The sequence below is a fragment of the Lathamus discolor genome, chromosome 2 (genome assembly GCF_037157495.1).
Source record: "Lathamus discolor isolate bLatDis1 chromosome 2, bLatDis1.hap1, whole genome shotgun sequence".
NCBI lineage: Eukaryota > Metazoa > Chordata > Aves > Psittaciformes > Psittacidae > Lathamus > Lathamus discolor.
The window spans coordinates 133,146,030-133,168,847 of NC_088885.1; the positions used below are offsets into that span (position 1 = coordinate 133,146,030).

Below are 22,818 nucleotides of genomic sequence, written 5' to 3' on the forward strand. Positions count from 1 at the left end.
CAAGTTTATGAAAATAACAAACTATATAATTTTTATTTTATTTTGCCAGGATAATCATACTAACTCTCTTTAAAAAAATACATATGTAAGTGCCTTGGCATCTCTAAAATTCTGTTTGAAATTTATTTCTAGAACATGGCACCACTAGTAACGCAGCATCCCCCATACTGTGCAGTGGGGATTAATTAGTTCAAATCATTGTTGTGAATGTGCTATCATTTCCTTTTTTTCCTGTACTAACAAGTAATTGGTTTAGGAATACTTTTAAAAGCCTCCTATTAATTAGAATTTGACTTCCTAAGTCTCTGCACAATCAGACTTCAGCTTCACTAATGATTAGGAGTGGGAGTTCATTTTCTTTAACTGTGCAATGAGATTTTCTATTATTTCATCTATGACTATTGCTTCTGAAGCAATGAAGATTCCTTTTATTTGTTGAATTTTGTTGAGTTTGAAACAAATAAGAAAAACCCACCCCAAAACAAAATCACAGAAGAAAAAATTTTGTAGATGTTTGCTTTTAAATAGACAGTCTTGCATGCATCTTCTCATGCCTACCCTGAATCTGAGGCCACCCAATCTGCTTGCTTCAGGTGTACGTTTTGGCTTGATGGTCTCCAGATTTAAACTCTGCTGTTATTAAGATACATACTCCACTCCTACTAACAAGTGGTCCATGTAACAATGCAATTGGAGGGTTAGTTTTGTGCAAACAGGAGAAAAAAACCCTCACAAACCTAACCAATTTCAATGAAGGTTTTTATATCTTTAATCTAAAATGTCAGGCTTTGCCAAGCAATCAATTTTTGCTTTTCATTGCCAAATCACTTTTTTCTTGGTTGCAAATTAATGAAATGGAGTAACAATAATCACTTTTAGAATAGTTTTCTAGTTTGAGATTTTAACAGCCAGAACTGTCTGCTTTCATTCAGAGTCCTTAAGTGAAAAATCTCATTCTGTCTGCTATCATATCAGTTTTCCTTGTTAGGGGTGCAAAAAGAATAACTAGATTACACCACTATAATATTTTCACTTGGGTAAAAAAAAAAATCATCACCTATGCATGCTTCCAGCCAAGTATGGATAAGTAGCAGCTTTCTCTTAGGCTTCTGTAGCATAAATAAATAGTAAGAAAAACCTTCTGATCTGTTCTGGAAGAATTGCAGGTTTAAGCATAAAATGATTTCTCTAGCTTGTCTGAATTATCTTATAAAGCATATTTATATCATATTTATTTCCCATATTAATTTCTCATAACTGAGAATGCTATAGTGCTTGAAACATGTATAATTTTTTAATATAAAAGTAAAGAAATTAACATTACTTCTGTGCTAGTTGCTGTAGGAAATAAAAACAATTAACCATTTCACTCACCCCCAATGGCCTTGGATGACAAGCTTGCTAAATCCACCCTGATAGTCAATCTAATCTTAATTTTGGGAATGTCTGCAAAGAATGAAAGCAGCATCTCAAAGGAATTTAGGGGTCACATTCTTGTTTGCAGTGTTGTATATCCAAGATGTGAGAGAGGTTTCCTTTTTTGCAAATCTGCCCACCCCTTTTTGAAGATGTACTTAATACAGCATATTCTTTTGGAATTTTAGTTCAAAAGACACTTTCTACTGTCAAAGTCACGTGATATTCACTACTTCTTAGGCACAGGTTTTATATTTTCACCATTTATGCATCTTATTATTTTTATTTTAATCTGAAAGAAAAGTTCCACAGTTGAAATATAAAACAGATTTTTTATTTTTATTTTTTTCCCTAAGAAGTGGATAAATGAAACTGTAAATTTTAAGGAAAGCCAGAAATAACAGGCTCCTATTTCAACAGTATTAGCAGCTCTGCTTCCTACTAGCTAGTGTCTGGAAACTATCATTGCTCACCATGCAGCTTACTGGCCTGCTATAAAATTACTGTTGAAGCAAACAATATGAAACAAGAAAGGGATTTTCCCTCTGCACAACATGGCGAGTATATTTATCCTTCAGGCAATCAAACTACTAGAATTTTCCCTAAAATAAGGCCTAGGTATGAAAACAGTCAAAGAAACCCAGTGCAAGTAATATACCTTGTAATATTATGCCAGTAGAAATATCTCTTTCATAAAAGTCAATTTCAGAGTACACTAAACTTCTAACAAGGTTTTAGTTAATAGAGCAAATCAAATCTTTGTGAACATGGCTATCAGATTTTAAGGTGATATTAACACATTCATTTCAGCCCGGAGAAACATTATTTCAGTGCTATCATGTTTGACTTCCCTCAGATTGCTACCAGCATAGGTTTAAGCAGGGTAAAGAAATAGCCTTTATAAACTGGTACTCCAAATGTCTTCCTTCTCAGTACCTCTTTTTCTTGAATGACTTATCCACCAGATGGCTGTCAGAATGTGATGATCTCAGACTGGATGATGTCAACTACAAAGCTTTTATCTAAAACGTATCCTACAAGTATCAGCTCTGAAAGCATTAGGTCTGACATGAGTTGGGCTGTGCTTTCACAGATTTTCTGGAGGCACAAAACTGTCTCTGTATAGCAAGTCTATGATTCTAAGTGCAAGGTCCTACACCTGGGTCGGAGCAATCCCAGGCACAGCTACAGATTGGGCAAAGAAGAGATTCAGAGCGGCCCTGCAGAGAAGGACTTGGGGGTGCTGGTCGATGAGAAAATGAACATGAGCCAGCAGTGTGCGCTCGCAGCCCAGAAAGCCAACCGTATCCTGGGCTGCATCAAAAGGAGCGTGACCAACAGGTCGAAGGAGGTGATCCTGCCCCTCTACTCTGCTCTTGGGAGACCTCACCTGGAGTATTGTGTGCAGTTCTGGTGTCCTCAACATAAAAAGGACATGGAACTGTTGGAACAAGTCCAGAGGAGGGCCACGAGGATGATCAGGGGACTGGAGCACCTCCTGTATGAAGACAGGCTGAGGACGTTGGGGCTGTTCAGCCTGGAGAAGAGAAGGCTGCATGGAGACCTCATAGCAGCCTTCCAGTACCTGAAGGGGGCCTATAGCGATGCTGGGGAGGGACTCTTCATCAGGGACTGTAGTGACAGGACAAGGGGTAACGGGTTAAAACTTAAACAGGGGAAGTTTAGATTGGATATAAGGATGAAATTCTTTCCTGTCAGGGTGGTGAGGCACTGGAATCGGTTTCCCAGGGAGGTTGTGAGTGCTCCATCCCTGGCAGTATTCAAGGCCAGGTTGGATGAAGCCTTGTGTGGGATGGTTTAGTGTGAGGTGTCCCTGCCCATGGCAGGGGGGTTGGAACTAGATGATCTTGAGGTCCTTTCCAACCCTAACTATTCTATGATTCTATGATTCTATGACAACAAGTGGGACACATCAGACCAGCAAGTGCAATGTACAGCTGATACCCATGAGCCACCTTTTAGGATTACTGTGCACTGGGCAAGGCACACAAAACAAGTAGAGTTGTTCTAGACACGTATAATGACCATTTTCTGGGACTTGTAAGCATCTGCTAAGTCTGTGGTCAGAGCAGGAAGGAAATGAGCTACAGAGAAATATAATCCATGTCTTGATTAATAAATATGCCAGAGAATTTTGAAGACTACTTGTGGATGCCTTGCAAACAGCAGAAGAAATATAACATGATCAGAATTAATTGAGTGATTTGCTTTGTCTAAATGTAATGCTGACCTGGGGGGTTTGCATGAGAATTTCAGCTCCTTTAGCTTTGGTTTCCCTTATGCGCAGTGATGCAATGGACAATTCAGAACAATGACATGAGCCTGCCTTGAACCCTTTCTAAAGGATTTGCTCATTTGCTTCAGGAATTAGGGAGATCAATCTCTTAGTTAAATTAGATTGTAAAGAAACACATACAGTTCAAAATGGTCACTTAGCTGTAATTAAGAGACCTTTATAATATCCTGCTTACATAGGCTTTCTACTATAGCGTTGCAACAGGGATGCTATCCTTCCACATTAGGAGAGACTGAGGTCTGTCTGCCTAGGTATGCCAAGCTCATGAGTCCAGTTTTAATGCTGGGAACATCTTGTGCTGTTAATTTGGATGAGTTGCAGGGGGGCAAACTTGACTGCTTTTTACACCTCAGCCAAAGGCTTTGATTGAAGGCTGCCATGCAAAAGACCTCATATATTCTTGAATTGGCACTAACACTTTAGAGTCTAGAAACAAGCTGGAAAAGAATGCAGCTAGCACAAATTTGCAAAAAGAAGCTACTTTAATAATTTTGCTTGTGGTTTGAGTGCTGTGTACAACTGTTAGTTGTAAACTGAAGTTCACCCATTAGTATGCCTGCTCAGGAACATATAATCAAATTGATAAGGGAAACTGTTGTCTGTGTATTCTTTTTAGAATAGAAAGGAAAAAATAAAACAAAAGAAAACACAGAACAACCCAGAAGTGTTGTCGTTTTTAAGAACTGGTTTTGGCCATAACTAGCAACATTTTATGAACACAGCAGGGATTCTACATAAAACATTCATGCTACAAAATCAGTGCCAGATCTTTTGCTTCGGGTGAGTGTAACCTGAGACCACTAGAATTTTGATTCATTTATCAAACTGCTTGCTGTAATATTTTTAATTAGCTAAGAAGCTAATTATTATTGTTAAAATTTCTACTCTAAATCCCATGTGATTTCAGTGTGACATTTGAGAAGTGGGGACCACAAAATACTAAAAACCCTGACCATTGCCTCTAGGCACAACTGCATTATCTGTGATCAAGCTAGCAAATAAATTCTACCGTTGTGTCCCTGAGTGAAATGCAAAAATCTCTTTCCTCTGAAAAACACGAAGACTTTCTTGCCTCTTCTCTAGGCTGTTCTAAAGAAGCATTAAAAACCTGAAGACTCAGTAAACACTCTACTGTCAGATTTTTAAGGTTGCTCAGCATTAAGTTACCCTATTTTTTAATTCTGAAGCAAGTATTCCCAAGAATTACATTTAAAAAGAATAGCTGTAACAGAAATTCATTCTACATTTTTCTTGCCAGATTTCTGGAAGCCTTGATGCTACAAATAAATGCCTATATGTTAGCTTCAGTTACACAAGTGGTCCCACTGAGCTCCATTACCCTGCTTGCACATGTCTGACTGCAGTACTCAAGCTGTGTATTTAGTGGTGTGTGGAAATTTCAGCCATGTCATTTTTTTGAGAGAGAGCCCTATTAAAAAAAAAAAATCAATGCTGCTTTACACAAAGTGTGTTTTACTCTCAAAGGCTATTTCCTACCCTTCAAGATAGTGACTTCACACTAAACCCGTGAAGTCTGACAAAATTGCAAGCAAGAGCAGCATGTCTCTAAGACAAATGTGAAAAGTTGTTTAAAGGGTGATTTATGACAGCAGTAGTGTATTATACATGGGTTTTTAAAGAATGTAATTAATGAAAAAATTGAGCTTCTATGGCTTTAACTGTATTATGGCCTTAGAAAGAAATAAACACTCATATACCTGAACTGACTAGGTATGTGTTTATATAACTGCAAACAAAATACATTATGACTTCTCTATTTTCTCTTGCTTCCTCTCAGTCATCTTAATGAATGTCCCTTACTTGGCATCCAGTTTAGTGCTGTCACAAGAAGTTTGTGAAAAAGTGTGCCAATATCCATTCCTTCCCACTGGAGACACTCAGCCACATGTTTAAGCATGACCTCCTCAAAAGATCAGAGAAAGCGGGTGGATTTTTTTCAGACCAATCACCATGGTATCCAGAGGGACTAAAATGTTGCATTTTAATGACACAATGCTGGCAGAAAAAAAAAAAAAATCTATGTCTCTGATTCCTTTGAGGGATTGTTCTACAATCCTTCTAACAGTTCCCATGTGAATATGCAATCAGTAAGTTTAATTTATGACCTTTCTAAATGTTTAATTAAGTTAGAGCTTAGCAGTGACTCATAAACCTATAAAAGCTGAAAGTGGTAAACTGATTATTCACTGCACCTGCCCTCCAAATATGTTTTAGTAATGAAAGCTGCTAATCAGCAGTCATGGTGCTAAAAGTTTGCTATCCAAGTACTCGTAAAGTAAGGGCATACCCTGCAAGCAAAGGCATGGGAAACTGAAGGGGATGCAGGAAGAAGCAAAACCAACAAAACTCTCTTGCAAGTGAAAAACACTTACATGTTTCCTTCGCCATCATACACCCATCTAGTGCTGCCAAGTCCTTCATAGTCTGAAGCCCAATAATACAGGCATGCGTTAATGTGCAAGATAAACAGCAAGTATCCTGTTGTTCGAATGACCCTGTAAAAGTCAACAGATTCTTTTAAAGCAGCTTACATTTTTCCTTCCTTTTAATATGGCATTTTTGGATCAACAGTGTTTATGTTAAGCATCCACTAAGGAGTTCCCCCCCTGTACTGATTCTTTGAAAAAAAATAGCTGGCAGTTATGTCTCTGATGTTTGTCCAAGGTCAAATGAATATCCTTCCTAAAGTATTTGACAGGGTATTTTTAAATTATGGTTCTCTGAGGGCTTTATAATCCACTTCTTCGACTGGCTATGAATATTTACAGAAATCTGAAGCTATATTAATGAGGCCAGAGGGTACAAATTAATTTATTCGCCGAACTCTATTCAAGGTAGGTTGTATACTTGTGAACCAAAGCCAAGAAATGGCCAAGGTCAGAAATTAACTGCTTTACAGTGGCTGTGCTAGGAAACCTGCAGTAGATACACTAAATAGTACGATCTAGTAGCTACAGCAGGAGTCAGGAGTTTTATCATTCCTAATCCAAGTTCTTATGCTTATGGCAAGATCTTTGAAGAACATCAATGATGAGCTACTTAAGCACCAATCAGCTTCCTGCTTAATAAGATAATGATCTCATTGTATATTCTCTGATCAATGCACAGGGGTCAGAAGAAAGATTTCCTGGATTTAGGTCTCTATTTGAATGTTCATACAGACAACGGATAAATAAGCAGGAAAAGTACAGGACTTGCTAAACAAAGGTAAGCCAGTATATAATGAGTTTATCTGCTATGATTTTGTGAAAATTTAATAATAAGATCTAAGGTCTATAAACTAAGTTAATGAGAGATAATATGTCTGTGGCTGCTTCTGTATTATGCACTCCTTTGATGGTTCTTCAGGTGTCGTTGCATGCCCTCCTTTTTCTCTCCATGACATTGAACAATCATGTGTACTCTTCTTCTTTACGATGCTGACGAGTGGTGTGCTTCCCAGGCAGCTGTGTTTAGGGTTGCAAGCTATTGAGAACAGCAGATAGCTGTGGTCTAGTAATATTGCAATATTGACCATGCTGGGTGCTGTGCACAAGTTCGAATCCACACAAGTGGATTCCTGAGGTCTGAGTGAAGGTTCAGGGAGCCTTTGCTACAATATATATTTCTCTAGGCACTGTTGGATCTACTGCAATGGGTAGATAAGAGGTAGTAATTTTTGTTAGCTTTATTCCTCCAAACTCAGACTAATGAGTTTGAGAAGAGGATCCACCTAGGCACATAGGCTTGCTGTGTAGTTTGGTTTGACATTGTCGAATTAATTGGTGCCTTATTACTCAAATGGTGACCACACCATGATCTCAGATCAAAACATTGTTGCTACATTTAAATGAAATGCCGTAGTTTGCACAGCCTGTCATTTTTTAAAATATTTCTATCTCCTATTTATCCTTTTCTTCTGTATAACTACTTCCCTACTCCGTTTCTCCTTTTCTTTCCTTGCCCTAATGGCTTCTAGTAAGCCAATTAAAAGATCTTTGCCTTATGTTTTTACCAATGAACACCTCAAAACAAGGACTCAGTGCTTTTTGAAGTATGTTTCAAAGCACTGAATGAGGGCACAGCATGACATACTTAATAGGTGATTTTGCAAATACAAAATATAACATTTTGGTAGCTCAGTTTGCAGGCTTTTATTTTTTTTTCCTTCCTACCACATATCTTAGCAATGCAGTGGTGAGAAAGCCTATAGATAAGAAAGCATTAATACTGTTAACCCTGTGTATGCTGTGCCATGTTGAAAACCATGTGCTCTACCATTGTTTTTCTGAACATCTTCAGCGGGATTTAGAATTGCATTTTATTTAGTTATGAAGAGTGCTCTACTTCATACAGTTCAGGTTTCTGGCCTGTTAAGGCTATGAGGTAAAAAATTGATTCACTTTGAAGTATTTACATTCTGTAATTTACATTCTGCAAAGGATTTAATATTGGAAAATGTAAGCGGGTGTCCTGGGTTCAGCAGTAGCAGTCATTTTTCTCCTTCTTAGTAGCTGGTGCAGTGCTGTGGTTTTGTCTTTCAGCCTGGGAACAGTGCTGATAACACCAATGTTTTTAGTCTTTGCTAAGTAATGATTACTCCGATCAAGGACTTTTCAGTCTCATTCTCTGTCAGGGAGGAGGGGCACAAGAAGCCAGGAGGAAGCAGAGACAGGACACCTGACCCAAACTAGCCAAAGAGGTATTCCATGCCACAGCACATCATGCCCAGTATATAAACTGGGGAGAGATAGCTGTAAGGCCCAGATCACTGCTCGGGTCAGGCTGGGTATTAGTTGGCAGGTGGTGAGCGGTTGTATTCTGTTCCCTTGTTATTTCCCTTATCATTATTGTTATTAGTGGTAGCAGTAGTGATTTGTGTTATACCTTAGTTACTGGACTGTTCTTATCTCAACCCGTGGGAGTTACATTCTTTCCATTCTCCTCCCTGTCCCTCTGGGAGGGGGGGTGGAGGGGTGGGGAAAGTGGGGAGTGACCAAGCAGCTGCGCGGTTCTGAGTTACCGGCTGGGCTTAAACCATGACAGTGGGCCAGTGACCAGAAAGTGAAGACACAAGAAGCAGCGCACGGTTGTGGCACTCTCTAATGCCATGTTACAAGACCACTTAACATGGCAGAACAGCTTTGCAGAGTAGCTGGTTCTGTCTTTCCAGCTACTTTAGACATTTTAGAGGACCAGTGAGATCTTGCTGTGTGCCCCTTAGCCTTTCTAAATGTGAAAATTCCCTGGTTTTTGACATGGAATTCAATATTATACCCTTCAAATTTAGGCTAGTTTGAAGATATACATCACATTCTCACTTGCCTTTTAAACAACCATTTCCCAAAGCGTACTTTTATATAATGTACATGAAGATGTGACAATGATGATGTTTCAGCCTTCTGAAACATCTATATAAAATATCTCATTTATAAAGTATAAATGCCAAGTTTACAATTTATGTGCAATCTCAAATAGAATAAGGTGGTAAACAGCAGATCTTTATTTCTGCAGCAGCAGCAGCACACAAGAGCAACACATACCCCAAAAATAGGCCAGGGGAAAAAAAACATCTGTCAGTTTAGTAATTGCACAAGATAAACTAGGACTGATGATGTGGGCAGTCAATGACAATAATGGTAATACAGTAGATTGGTTCACTGGGATTTAGCAGCGTCACTGACAGTTAAGGGGGCCTATGAAACTTGCCATAACCATGACCACAAGCTCCTTGAATTGGATTCAAAACTCTTCCTGCCAATGCAGAAGGTGAGAACATAGTGCAGTGGGCAACAGTTCTATCTGAGATCTGTGCTGAGTTGATTCTCATTCCAGGTTTAGAAAAAGCAGTGGAGGATCAAGTTTCTGTATATGCCAGGTTCATGGTGACAGCATATTTAAAGAAAAAAATTGACACAGGCTCAAGCTCATAACTCCTATGAATACAAATAAACAGCTACTGAGGATTTGGAACTGCCATTCGCAACCTGAAGAAACAGTTCTTCAGTTCTTTCACTGAAGAAACTTTTTTCTGGTGCTTCTGATCAGTTAAATTTTAGCAGGATCCTGATGCTGCTGAACATTTTGCCTGAACCAGGCCAGCTGAACCGAGCTAGTTTTCACATGTGAGTGAAGCTTTACATTTATTATTTTAATGATTGCAACAAAGACAGATGTTTTAAAAAAAATAACTTGAACTGTTAAAGGCTTCACTGACAACTTGTGAAGTCAAATGAGATACATTCTGTGCCAAGCTTTGCATGCTACAAGAGTTTAATAAGCACATACCTGTAGATGTATGCTTTGTCCAGAACAGCTTCCAAACGATCATTAAACTCAAAGAATGTGTTATGCTGAATGGAAAATGAAAGTAACCCAATCACTATTCTTCCATACACATGTTTTTATAATAGTACTGATATTAGTTCACATGCACATTTTGAAAATAATGGATTTTTCAGTAGTTGGATTTAAACATTTAAATAAAAGGTTAACTGCAAAACAAAGATAAAAACTGAGTTAAACTTTGTTTTGGGTGTTGAGAGAAATAATCTGTTGTATAGGTCAGACTGCTGCAGATGAATGACTTCTTCCTCAAACATATAAAACTACTTGGACAACTTTATCTGAGAGAATTACACTCACAAGAACCCCTTTTTTCTCTTTCTGAAATTCCAATAATTCTTTAGCAGGTGATCTTATGTAACAACAACTGCATACTAGGTGATATCATGTAAAACCAGTTGCTCCTGTGTTGAATTCTTTCTGTTAATTATTTGCCATTAATATTTGCATGTAGCTTTTTTCTTTGTTTTTGTTCAGTACATGACTGTATGCCTGAGATGCTATTTAACTTTTCATTCTTTCATATTTTGTTGGGTTTGATTTATGTAATTATGATTACATAACTTTTAAGTTTTATTGAAAACTGAAGTGAAGAGCACACTCATTTTATTCTCAGATTTCTTGTGTTACCCACCAACTTTAAATAAAAGCCAGTTCTCTGTCAACATATTGATTGTGTGAAGGGGGCGTATTTAGTAGCAGAGAGGCCTGCTAGGCACTGGGAAATGCAGGTAGAGGTCTGTTGTCTAATCCCTTCTCACTCCCTTCATTCAACAACTCCAGATGTCTTTGAACTCAAAGTCCAAAGGCAAAAGTTGGTCTATGCTTGTTAAATATGCTGTGTATAGTTTACATTGTCCTTAAAATTCCCCCCTTTGCTTTTAAATGCCTGACATTACCAACAGAAGGTGAAAGTATATTGGCATTAATCAATGATCTCAAATTATTTTCTTTTATCTTTGAAAACTAAACAGGTAAATTAAGATTAATCTAATTAAAATAATGGAAATAAACCAGCTTTAATCAGAAAAAAACATTTTGAAAGTAGGAAATAATAAAGTCAGAAGAAAAATAAGAGAATAAGGTCTTTATCAGCTAGACTATATCTTGTATTTTTTGTTGGCTTGCCTACTGATGTTACAGCTTACCTTGAAGATATTCTCCAATTTCTGAATTTCATATTCCTAAACATTACAAACAAATTTCTATTGGGTTATAAAATGTTTATATATGGTTAGCCATCAATCATGAACACAGATCGCAGATCTTACCTTTAGTATCCTATTTGCTCTAAACGCTGGGTTAAATCCAAAGAAGAAGTATAAAACTTCAAATGGCAATACTGATATCACATCAAGCTGTTGAAGAGCAGAGAGGTCCACTTAAACTTCACAAAAATTATAATACATTTACGTGCTGTCAAAAACCTACTTGGATTGAATCATGATTGAGTGTAATTGAACAGTCAGCATGCTATGCCAGTAACATCCCAAGTACTGGCAGTCAAGACTATCTCTTAGAAAACATCACCAAATTTGCTCTGCCCTGCTTTTAAGTCCCCCATGCCTGACATTTTAATCTCTTTCGTGGGGACTGTTAACAGTATCTCTGGTATTTGATTACTAATGCATTCTGTCATTTCAGTTATAGTCCTGACCAGACTAAAATGGCAGTCATGTGGCTGGTGAGTGAAGGTCGGGAGAACACTCCACAAGCTCTTCTTAGAAGAGCTAAAATATTTAAAAACCACGTTGCCTAAAGCAATGCAGGGGAACTAGATGAACTGGACTTCTTGTTTGCAACCTGAAGAAGCCATGTGTTCCAAAAAACAGATTTATCATAGGATGTAAGTTTGCTTGTTGCTTTTTTTTAATATTGTCTTTTGCTGTATTTGGATGCTTCTTCGCGTATCACTGAGATTTTCAATATCTCCCTGCAATCCATCAACACTGTGATTACTCTTCTTTACCTGCCTACTTTATTCTATCCAAGAATTCTATGGAGAGAAGGAAAGCTTCGGGAGTCTTGGCTTTGCCTTTCTAAAGATCCTGTGATACCTCGCTCTGTTGCTGATATTGTTTGGGAACAAAAGAGGGATGTGGAAGGGTAGGCTTCATCTCACTGTAATCAGATGTGCTTTTGCTCTGAGTGATGCCACCCATGTTGGTAGCAATTAGACTGCAGCACTGAGCTTTTATTCCAAGTAAGATGAATTTAACACCTGAACTCTGAATAAAAGCCAATCAAACCAAAATATTGAATGAGGACAAACAGCCTTTTATGGCCTCTGTCCTTCTCTCAGGCACATGACTAAGAGGAGGCAGAATTTAGTCAGAAGTGTTTCAAGATCAGTAACTGTTAATTAGTACTTAATTGTATGACAAATTCCCAGATTATATCTATATTGCATGTGATGAGAACACTCAACCCTCATTAGTTTCTGCATAAATCAAGAGCACTAGACACACTACAAGTGTGAACTTAAAATAAACCCATTTATATCCTTTTAGTTCTCTTGCTGTAAGTTTGACTCTGTATTATTCACTTACCTGTATATATCCTGCACTTTTGAATAGCTGAACCTCAAGTACAAAACTAATGATACCATAGTCACTGAAACAAAAATAAGGCAGATACAAAAGTATTTACAGAAGAGGAGGGGGCAATAATTGAGATTTCAGAGATGTGGGCTCAGAATCACAGAGCGGTATGTGTACAAAGGACTACCTATCCTTTGTTGGCAAAAAAATGTATTTAGGAAAAAGTTAACAATTTTCTTAAATCAAATTAATCTTTGTTTTTACAAAGTGCAATAAGCATCTAAAATTTTAATTTCAATTTTTGTTTACTTGTGTGAGTAATATCCTATTCAGTACCATGACGTACTTCTTAAGAATTCACCAAATAGTGTTATCATCTAACTTCAAGACTTTTTATTTTGTTTAATGAATCTCTGGCATACTGCGCAGTTGTCTTTCAGTGTGTAAGGGGACTACCTTGCAAAAAACCATCAAAATAGAGAATTTTATTAATTCTACCTCATTGACTTATTATTAATCAGAATTAATATTTATAAGTGAATTTATAATTCATCTGGTTTACAATTAAACACTTAATGATAGAATCATAGAATCATTAGAATTGAAAGGGACCTATGGAGATCATCTAGTCCAACCGCTCTGCTAAGGCAGGGCCAGCTAAAGCAGGTTATACAGGAACACGTCCAGGCAGATTTTGAATATCTCTAGAGGGAGAGATTCCACAACCTCCCCGGGCAGCCTGTTCCAGTGCTTTGCCACCCTTTGTGAAGATAGCAATCTTGAGCTGTTAAACGCTGGCATGTCATCAAGCCAATGCTTTTTGGTGATATTCTTAAACCAATGGTGATTTTCAGTGAATGAAAAAAATCCTGTGAAATCCTCAGCCAGAACTTACATATTTACATCGATAACACAGGGTCTGCTTACCCGGAATTTAATAGAGCTGTGGTAGAATTTCTTCATTTCCATTTTGTCTGACTACAATGATAATGAAAAGACAAAAAAAGCATAGTCAAGAACAGAATGTCAAGAATGAGCCTCTGGTACCTGACAGTAAAAATAATTCTCTTGTGACAGTAGAGAGATGATGACAACTGTATTATTGATGCCCTAAAAGTATGAATGAAGAACTATCTGTAGGAAGAAGTAGTAGTTTTAATTACACTAGATTTTATTAGACCTATTTGAAAAAAATCAGGTTTAGGGCTTGTTCGATTTTAACCAAGCTTGGCTGTTGGTCTGGAAAAGTATATTACATTTTCCCCATAAAACTACCCTCTCATGACATCTGTACCAGTTGTGGCTTGAGGCAAATCCTTTCAATTCCAGGGCCAAAACCTGTATTTGACTTCAGTTATTCCAAGAAAAATGCAAAGAATGTTTCTGATGGTGCTGTACAGAAGTAGCAATTTGAAAACTAGCATTAACATGCTAGCATTATTAGCATTATAATAATCAACACTGCATTCATTAGTAATGATTAGATATTTATAATTGCTCTCCATGGGAACTGATGCTTATACCTTAATAAGAAAGGGTAATCACAAGCATCCAAAGAAATGTATCTATTATGCTTTCTATTTATACCAGGAACACTTAAAATGGCTTTAAAATCTTAAGGATTTTGTCAAGCCAATTTTTGCTATTTTCAGTTTAAGCATTAAAGTAAATGCAGGAGATCAGGCAGTAGATGCTCTCTTCACGCACTAAAATCTATGAATTGTACAAACAAATTCAAGGGAAATACAAGGTAAGCTTTTTACATTAGAGTTTTAACCTTGTTCATAAAACCTGAGTTCTGTAGGATTTAGGAAAGATTGCCAGTTACTAAATGTCTCGGCATGGAAACATATATTACACTTCATTGCATTTAATATATATCCAAACTATATTTGCACAGTTTTATCTGAAATCCTCTGTAAAGATATCACTAATATCTTGTATGCACAATGTGTAAAATTTTATGTAAAAGCATTGAACTAAAGCTAGCTCCAAATTACATTTTAGTATATATAATATCAAATTTTCTATCTATTGAGCACAGTAGTGTCACACTGAAGTTATCAAAACTAATTTTTTTTCCACATTAGGTTTTCTTCTATAAGTTAAAGAATCAAAAGCAGAAAAAAAGTTCCAGATGCTCTTTTGATATGTTAACGCTTTTTTTAGAGTTTTATTTTGCATTTTTCAATAAAAAATAGCACAAGAATAGTAGCAAAAAGCAAAATTGAATATACATATTTTCCCCAAATAGAATATTTCATATAAATAAATTTCTAAGCATCCTGAGATTACAGGGATTTGCTCTGATTTTGTCATGCATTCCCCCCCCAGTCTCACAATCTGTAGCAAAACACACATATCCTGTCCAGTCCTAGCAGAATATGTACAATCTTCAACTATGATTCTTGCCCTGATTCCAGTGAAGCTGCACCAGTTTACTCCTGGTGAGAACAGCTTTATGCCTGTTCCAACTGCTCTGATCTGTTACTTTCAAATCTGTTTCTAACTTTTTAAGAATGTAGACAATGAATATTTCTCCTCTTTCCAAAATAGGATTATGGAAGGTCAGTGAAGAATAATATAGGTATGGAAAAGTTGTGTAGATTTGACATAGCAAGAAAAAATGTGTCAGATTAGAGGAAATTCCTATATACATTATTTTCTGATGCAAAATTTGTACCCATGGAAATCCCACTTCCAGTACTTACTATTATATCTCCTCCTCTTATAAATTGCACTCGGGGCTGGAAAATTAGTAAGTCACACAGGTAGCAGATATCACAAAGGATGTCCATGGTAAACCAATATATTGTATTACTTGGGGTTTGATATGGGAACACAAAGCGAAGGGGAATAAACCAGCAATTCCAATTATAGGCAACTGTCACAAGCATAAGCCATGCTACGTAACGATGATCTGAAAGAAAAAAACCCAACACATTGAATTTACAGGCATGAAGTTAGAATCTTTTTTCAGTCTTTTAGACACATTTATTCTACTGCAGCCTCTGCGAATGCTTCTGCCTAGGGCAACCTACCATTCTCCTTTTTTTTAACAGCACAGGCTGCTAAAGTGACATAGGCTGGAGCTAGGTGTCACACAAAGAATTTGCAAGAGGGAAAAAAGGTGAGTTTATGAGAACATAAAATTTAACGCATCTGAAAAAACTCAATACATTTTGCATGTCATTGGTGTGTGTTATAACTGATAAAAGTTATTTGGCCCTGACGAATGGGACAAATTCTTGATCAAGAATCAGAAGACTTGGGGTTTAATTGTGGTTGGTTCACATACCAGCTTTGTGTATACCTTTGTTACAAATGTCACTATTCATATCTTCTCCCTGTTTGAAATAAATGTTCATTAGGGCAGGATGTATGCCGCCCTCAAAGTTGCAAACTGGAATGTCGATCTTATGGTGGCTCACAGGTACTATGTAACACTAGGTCACTTCAATATACCTTTACCCCATTCTATTGCATAGCTTTTACCTGTGTATGAGTCTATGCTGTCTGGTAGCTGCAGATACTCTAAGTATTTTTTCAGTGGAGGTTTTTTGAATTTACAGCATAGCATATCGCAGTAGTGATCCTCCTCTGGTTTTGCTTCTGCTTCCTCTTTCTTTTCTTCTTTTTTCTCTTCTTTTGGTGGGGGTGGAGGCTTCTTCTTTGGTGCTAGCCACATAGAAAGACACAAAGGGTGCCATTTTAGTTACTACACTCTGTTTCAACAGGGTATAGATAAAATCTCTTCTAAAAACCCCTGGCAGTGACTAAAGCTACAATTCATTGTAATACTGAATGCCTTAGAAAATAGAATGGAGAATAAAATAATGACCTATTGGAGAATAAAATCTGCTACCAAGAACAGGACACTTTATGTAAGAGTGCAATATTACTGTATCTCCTTGGACAGTGCCCACAAACAATGCCATAAAAGACTCACAAGAAATAAACTAATTCATAATTCAGCATTCACTAATGCAACTTGGCATTTCTTTTTACATGACTGGTGCAAATAATGCATGCAGTTAGGAAGGGATAAGAAAAGACATTTGTGCCATGGGCTCATGTCTCCCCTCTCCTGAGATCTGGTACACAAGGTGCAGCATGTGAAACTAGTGGGAAGCCAATGGTTTTGTATGTTTCTAGGCTTAAAAAAATCTTGTGGCACTCCTTTGAGCCTAGTTCTTCCATCTTTGGGCTGGATAATTTTGTTCACACCTTTGTCCCATTAATTCTCATGCCTTCACCTCTGAATAAGATACACAGTCTTAGCAGTAAACTGACAAACTGGATCTTTAATGATTTAGGAAATAAAGGATTTTAAGTTCTACAAAGAGAACAAAAGAAGTAAATGAGCAAAAAAGTAATTAAAGAAAAAAGTAATTCCTTTATCAGCTGCTGTAGTTTATAATACTTCAGGCACTATTTTTTACAGCCTGTTAAATAAAGGTAAGCTTCTAAGATGTCAGAATAGAAACCCACGATTATTTAAAAAAAAAAAAAAAGAAATCAAACTTTTCTCTGAAGAGGAAACACATTGTATTTGTTTTGTGTTTCCTTTTTCTCAAAAGTTAATGATTAATTAATTTAAATTACTTTGCTCAATTTGAAGCATGTACATAGAGTCCTCAGTGTGTCTGAAAGACTGCTGCCATGGCTAAAATTTTATTTACTTTTACACAGCTGATCTAATCTTAAGAGTGACAAATATCTACTCGTATCTGTATATGACTTTATATGTTTCAGATTCATCTCTATAAATAAACATATCTGGCAGCATTTTAAAACACAGAAAACTTCTCGACAAGGATGATTCTACACATTGCTCAAGGCTTTTTCCCCTGATTTCCTCAGTGATAGGGTTCAAATTGAGCTCATACCTAAGGACCTGGCTTACTGTTGACTGATATGGATAAATCTGCTTCAGACAACGGTCACAAACTGATCCATCGTAGTGGGTAAACACACTATACTTATTTGAAAATTTTACCACAGGATTTTTTGTTCCCACAAAATAATTTTCATCTTTAAACTCAGCAAGCACACAGCTATTTCTAGAGTGACTTACAAGCTGTAGGACTGCCTTCAGGAGAGGACAGCACCGGGTCTTTCAGCTTTTCCTTATAGACTGTTGCCCTTTCCCGCATTTTTCGGACAAGCTCTTGAAGTTGGGCATCAGCATAATCATTCATTTTGAAACCTGAAGGTGTTGGGTTCTGTGTGCTGATTAGAAGAAAAGGAAAAAAGCTTAATGTTCTGGAAAGCAATGGAAGGAAACAGTGCCAATTCTACTTCTGGGCAGAAGTCAGACATTAAGATTGGATCTTTATTGGCCACAGAGCTGATTCACATTACTTAGTTCACAGTAATTGGGCACCTAATTTAACTACTTTTGCTTCCTTGCTTATGCCAGTAGCAGTCTACATGATACTTCAAGTAGAGGAGTTCATGGTACCCTGTGCTTTGTATTGCCCACTGCAATAATGACTTCCCACAGCTGCTTTTCACAAAGTTCTACTGTAGCTGTGTAAGGCCTAGAGCTTATCCTATGTATTTGCTAAGACACATGGAGTATACTTACCATCTGTGCGTGAAAATGTGCTTGTTATTTGATGGCAAAATCCTAATGATGACAGGACATAACTGAGTTAAAGACTAATGTGCAGGTGGGAGGAAAGACTGTATGTACTTTATGCTTTCTAATACTGGCAAAATTGATTTCATCTAGGTTTTGTTGTGGGTATTAGCTGACACAAGGTAAAAAGTGATCTGTTTTTCCAAGTGAAAACAAAACACTGGTGTTCTTGCTGAAGTTTCCACTAAGAGTTTACTCAGGGTCATAGTAACACTGAGCATGTTATTCTAACACTCGCAGCATTTCTTCAAACCTGAGGACCACTGATTTTCAAACACAAACTCACATTCTGCAATGAAACTAATGCTTTTAAAAGGATCTATGCATGCTGCCCAGGCAACTAGAAAATCTAAGTGAAAGTGATTTTTGATCAACTCTTTTGGTCGTATTCATACTTGAAACTTCATCCTCAATTACTTTCTACTGTCTGATTATGCAAACTGGAGCTGTTTTGCAGTACCACCCAGCTGGCAGCTGGGCCATACATTTGGTCTTCCTCTATGTGAAGACCAGGATATGGGATTTCTTCTGTATCCTAGACACAACACTTTTCAGCTGATGTTACACACTCATGTCAGAGCTGGCTGTAAGTGGCTGTGACTGCCACCCCTGTACTGAAACCCTGTCAGCTATGCCCAGTACTAGAACTACATCACAGGATTTTTCTTTCTCAACATTTTTTCATGCTGTCTCAAAACCATGGGCTGTGGATGTCACAGCAAGACAAGAGCCTGTCCAACAGTGACACATGCCTGAAATTTCCAGATTCTTAAAGACTATCTTCCTAAAAGTGAGTTAGAGGGAAAGTGGTATGACATGGAAGGGTGGGTGGGTTGGGTAGTGGTATTGTGTAGGGAAAAAATGAAAAGCACCACAAAGTGATCTTTGAATAAACACCATGTCTCTTCAAGACCTAAACCTACTTTGAAGCTCCTAACAGAAGGCGCTGTAACTCAAATAGAAGAGTGTTAGAGTGGGATGTGTCTAGCTTTTGAGAAGTACAGCTTTCCAGAGACACAACACACATCATGGTGTGCAAGGAAGTATAATTTAAGGATGTGAAAATTCTTCAGCAGTAAAACTATTGGATAAAATGGAGATAAGCTCTTAAAAGCAGAAGCAGCAGAAGCCTGGAAGTATGTGCTTATCATTCTTGTAATTTAAGTCTTCTGTAGTATCTATTTCTTAAAACTTCCCAGACAGGAGATTAATCAAACAATTCTGATACACTTTGTAGTTTCATCATCGTTCATTTTGCGCCACATTTTCCCTTTGCTCAGGCCATCTACAGTGTAATGAAATCCTTTTTTTTTTTTTTTTTTTGAGCTAACATGTTACAGGTTCTATACAAGGAATTTAAAATCATTCTTACTCTGTTCTGTTGCTATATTTGCTCAGAGCATTGGCTATCTTTTAGTAAAATACATTTATCACAGTTGTCATGCCAAAGGCCCTTTCTGCTTTCTAGGGATAACCTATAAGTTGCACATGATTTTCTTGTTATTTCACAGCCTTTCCAATAAAAGTTAGTCTCCTCTATCATGAATTTTGTGCTTTATCATTGCAATGTAGCCCAAAGGAATCATGTTATTATTTGGCAATGATTAGAAACTGCAAATTCGTTTAAAGTTATATGCCCCACAATTGATGAGAAATTGATTTTCCTTGCCCTACTTCTCATTTGTTTTGCATTATCTCCTCCTCTATTATTTTGTAATAACGAAATGCTTACTTTAAATTTGCTTTAAAGGATGCATGTTGAACACTGCTGATTTGAAGATGTGTATTGTACATGTGCTTTGTGCGGAAGTGCACTTAAAATTGTTTTGGCTAGCGAAGCCCATTCAGAATTGACTAAATCAGTTTAAATAAACTGGGCTCCATCTCTCACATTAGGTGGTGCTAGGATTTGTCTCTAAGCTGACATGTTTTCTTTAATCAAATTTATCTCTGACTTTTGTGTAATAAGTGACGATAGGCCTAGGCCTGTACTACTTACTACATCATATACTTCTCTACAGAGCAGAAATGTTTATTCCCTGCTGAAGTATCTATTTCACATGGCCTAAAAAGTCAGGACCACAGCTCATGTAGTGTGCACATGGTTTTGTTACTATTTTAAACATGTTTTTTTTAACAATAACAACATATGTAACAATAGAAGTATAACAACAATGTAGTTTTCTTATGATTTGCTTTTGTAGGTTTTATTTTTCTAACTTGTAGGCTTAAACTTGTTTGTCTAGTGAATAAAATTATGGTGGCTTAATTCTCCCCATGCCAAGAAAAAAGAGTTAGACACCTAACTCTTAGTCATAGCATAGTGGAAGAAAATAGCCTTGAAAAGACAGGCCATAGAAATACTGTCCTGAGCATGCTAATGTATGCAGCACTGTCAAGTACTATGACTTGAAAGTTTTCTGTGTTAAGAGTTCAAACAAAACAGGGATCAAGAAATTCAATTGGTTATTTCAGAATAAATCAAGTTCATAATTTTGTACATTGCAATCTAAAGTTTAATTCTTTCTTGCTTTTTGGCCATGAGCACCAAATACCTGAGGGCAGTTCCATCTTTTATCTACCAGGTGACCCCTGAGAAAATGTATTTCATAAAAGTATACTGCTGCCTGAAAAAAAAATCCATACCACTTTTTGCTGATTTCAGTTATAACCCTTCTTTTCGTAGCACTTAAGAAACTTTATCTATCTACCTGGAAATAAAATTTTTGATCCTGCAATAGAACTTCTAATTCTTTTATTGAGCACTGTCATTATGATTTATTATTGTATTTATAACTGTGTCTTGAAAAAAAAAACCCCACAATTGTCTTGAATAAATTACGGAGAATCTCTGATTAAAATAATTTTCAGAACAATATGACAACACATACTTATACATATGTACAATGCATTGCTATACAAATGTACACAAAATGTGGTGGTATAGCTGAGAAAGGTTTCAGTAAGATAGTAAAATGTAGTTCTAGGTATCATAGAATCATAGAATCATAGAATCATAGAATGGTTAGGGTTGGAAAAGACCTCAAGATCATCTAGTTCCAACCCCCCTGCCATGGACAGGGACACCTCACACTAAACCATCCCACACAAGGCTTCATCCAACCTGGCCTTGAACACCGCCAGGGATGGAGCACTCACAACCTCCCTGGGCAACCGATTCCAGTGTCTCACCACCCTAACAGGAAAGAATTTCCTCCTTATATCCAATCTAAACTTCCCCTGTTTAAGTTTTAACCCGCTACCCCTTGTCCTGTCACTACAGTCCCTGACGAAGAGTCCCTCCCCAGCATCCCTATAGGCCCCCTTCAGGTACTGGAAGGCTGCTATGAGGTCTCCACGCAGCCTTCTCTTCTCCAGGCTGAAAAGCCCCAACTTCCTCAGCCTGTCTTCATACAGGAGGTGCTCCAGTCCCCTGATCATCCTCGTGGCCCTCCTCTGGACTTGTTCCAGCAGTTCCATGTCCTTTTTATGTTGAGGACACCAGAACTGCACACAATACTCCAGGTGAGGTCTCACAAGAGCAGAGTAGAGGGGCAGGATCACCTCCTTCGACCTGCTGGTCATGCTCCTTTTGATGCAGCCCAGGATACGGTTGGCTTTCTGGGCTGCGAGCGCACACTGCCGGCTCATGTTCATTTTCTCATCGACCAGCACCCCAAGTCCTTCTCTGCAGGGCCGCTCTGAATCTCTTCTCTGCCCAACCTGTAGCTGTGCCTGGGATTGCTCTGACCCAGGTGTAGGACCCTGCACTTGTCGTGGTTGAACTTCATAAGGCTGGCAGCAGCCCACCTCACAAGCGTGTCAAGGTCCCTCTGGATGGCATCCCTTCCCTCCAGCGTATCAACCGGACCACACAGCTTGGTGTCATCGGCAAACTTGCTGAGGGCGCACTCAATCTCACTGTCCATGTCAGTGACGAAGATGTTAAACAAGACCGGTCCCAACACTGATCCCTGAGGGACACCACTCGTCACCGGTCTCCAGCTGGACATTGAGCCATTGACCACAACTCTTTGTGTGCGGCCATCCAGCCAGTTCTTTATCCACCGTGTGGTCCATCCATCAAATTGATATCTCTCCAATTTAGAGAGAAGGATGTCGTGTGGGACAGTGTCAAACGCTTTGCACAAGTCCAGGTAGATGACGTCAACTGCTTTACCCTTATCCATCAATTCTGTAGCCCCATCATAGAAGGCCACCAAATTGGTCAGGCAGGATTTCCCCCTAGTGAAGCCATGCTGGCTGTCACCAAGCACCTTGTTGTTCTTCATGTGCCTTAGCATGTTGTCCAGGAGAATGTGCTCCAAGATTTTACCAGGCACAGAGGTGAGACTGACTGGTCTGTAATTTCCCTGGTCTTCCATTTTTCCCTTCTTGAAAATGGGGGTTATATTTCCCTTTTCCCAGTTGTCGGGAACTTCACCTGACTGCCATGATTTTTCAAATACGATGGCCAGTGGCTTAGCAACTTCATTCGCCAGCTCCTTCAGGACCCGCGGATGGATTCCATCAGGTCCCATGGACTTGTGTGCATT

At 38.0% G+C, this 22,818-nt stretch overlaps 1 protein-coding gene and 1 long non-coding RNA gene across 2 annotated transcripts in view; one reads left to right on the plus strand and one right to left on the minus strand.

The window, feature by feature from the left end:
* CNGB3 (cyclic nucleotide gated channel subunit beta 3) overlaps window positions 1–22,818 on the minus strand; it is a 63,435-nt gene that overhangs the window by 18,857 nt on the left and 21,760 nt on the right. The window contains exons 4-10 of the mRNA XM_065668537.1: window positions 17,696–17,850; window positions 16,114–16,296; window positions 15,330–15,538; window positions 13,546–13,596; window positions 11,350–11,436; window positions 10,022–10,086; window positions 6,127–6,249 (exon numbers count right to left, since the gene is read on the minus strand). Of these exons, the coding sequence (XP_065524609.1) occupies window positions 6,127–6,249; window positions 10,022–10,086; window positions 11,350–11,436; window positions 13,546–13,596; window positions 15,330–15,538; window positions 16,114–16,296; window positions 17,696–17,850 (873 nt within the window). The remainder of the gene's footprint in view (window positions 1–6,126; window positions 6,250–10,021; window positions 10,087–11,349; window positions 11,437–13,545; window positions 13,597–15,329; window positions 15,539–16,113; window positions 16,297–17,695; window positions 17,851–22,818) is intronic.
* The window catches only part of LOC136008795 (uncharacterized), a 99,315-nt gene continuing 83,274 nt past the window's right edge, over window positions 6,778–22,818 (plus strand). Inside the window, exon 1 of the long non-coding RNA XR_010610246.1 lies at window positions 6,778–6,961. This is a non-coding gene — a long non-coding RNA (uncharacterized LOC136008795). The remainder of the gene's footprint in view (window positions 6,962–22,818) is intronic.